This window comes from Helobdella robusta (assembly GCF_000326865.2).
Source record: "Helobdella robusta unplaced genomic scaffold HELROscaffold_375, whole genome shotgun sequence".
Classification (NCBI taxonomy): Eukaryota; Metazoa; Annelida; class Clitellata; order Rhynchobdellida; family Glossiphoniidae; genus Helobdella; species Helobdella robusta.
This window is the reverse complement of record NW_008704809.1, coordinates 1,995-3,095: the sequence shown is the minus strand read 5'-3', so window position 1 is coordinate 3,095 and position 1,101 is coordinate 1,995. Positions and strand designations below refer to the sequence as shown.

Sequence of the window (1,101 nt, the reverse complement as noted above, 5' to 3'; positions counted from 1 at the left end):
TCAAATACGTGGCTTGGTCCGTCAACTGCTCGTTCGTTTATGCAGCCGACATTTTTAACACACTTCTGATAAGGTACAGGGAGACTCCTGTCTCAGAAATTACGGTCTCTTCTTACAACAAGTGAGGCCGGTTTTGTTTTTTATTTCTTCAAATTTTAAAATAATTTAAATTAAACTGCTTGGTTGAATATTTGGATTTTTTGTTGGAATTCTCATTTTTTAAATTTTTGTATTGTTTTAAATAACTAAATTAAATTAACTTGAAGAGGAGAACTGATAGAAGATGGTGAGTCCCTCAAGTTGTATTGCCTCAAAAACGTTTATTGTGCCATCTACAGCGATCCGCTTTCTGACTCTAAGTTTTACAGGTGAGACAGAAACAACTTCATTTTTATTTAGTAGTCAAACAATTTCAAACAAACTTAGCAACAGTGTGTTAGTGAATTAATACATTTCCACTCTTCTTTTTCCTTTCTCTCTCTTTAAATTGTTTTATTAAAAATATTGAATCATTCAAGTTTTAATATTTCCTCAAAGAGTGATTTATGTTTATTATATGTTTATAATTTAATTAAATTCATAGTCAAGTTAGTGCTTGAAATATGTTCTTTTTAAAATTTTCATCATTTACGGTTCTTAATTAAAATCTTATAAGCCTATGTGTGATTTTATAAATTTATTTTTTATTTTGTTTCAATTTTCATATAGTTGAATAATGTTTAATTTCTGAAACAAAAATTTTATATTAAATATAGGAATCATGAATTTTTAAAATTATGTTTTTCAAAATTAGAATTTTCAATGAGAATGATCTAGAGGCAGCTACTAAACGCTACAAACTGTTGAATGAAAAGCTACCTCACCTTGCAAGTTGCTACAAAGAGGTCAATGTAGCAACCCTGAAGCACATTGTGAAGTCAATTGAACGTTTTCCACATTACAGTCTCGCCCATCTCTCCCTCATCATCGATGCTGAAAATTGTCTTGAAACTGAAAACTTTTTGAGGTGTGTGGATCACTCAGTCACATCACAATGGCATTGTTTGTTTGTTTGTTTGTTTGTTCGTTCGTTTGTTTGTTTGTTTGTTAGTTTGTTGTGAG

General features: G+C 30.2%; 1 protein-coding gene across 1 annotated transcript in view; it reads left to right on the top strand.

Moving 5' to 3' along the window:
• HELRODRAFT_184377 (hypothetical protein) overlaps window positions 1-1,101 on the top strand; it is a gene marked incomplete at both ends in the record, with an annotated part of 8,309 nt that overhangs the window by 5,873 nt on the left and 1,335 nt on the right. Inside the window, 2 exons of the mRNA XM_009023764.1 lie at window positions 267-368; window positions 794-1,022. Coding sequence (XP_009022012.1) covers window positions 267-368; window positions 794-1,022 — 331 coding nt within the window. The remainder of the gene's footprint in view (window positions 1-266; window positions 369-793; window positions 1,023-1,101) is intronic.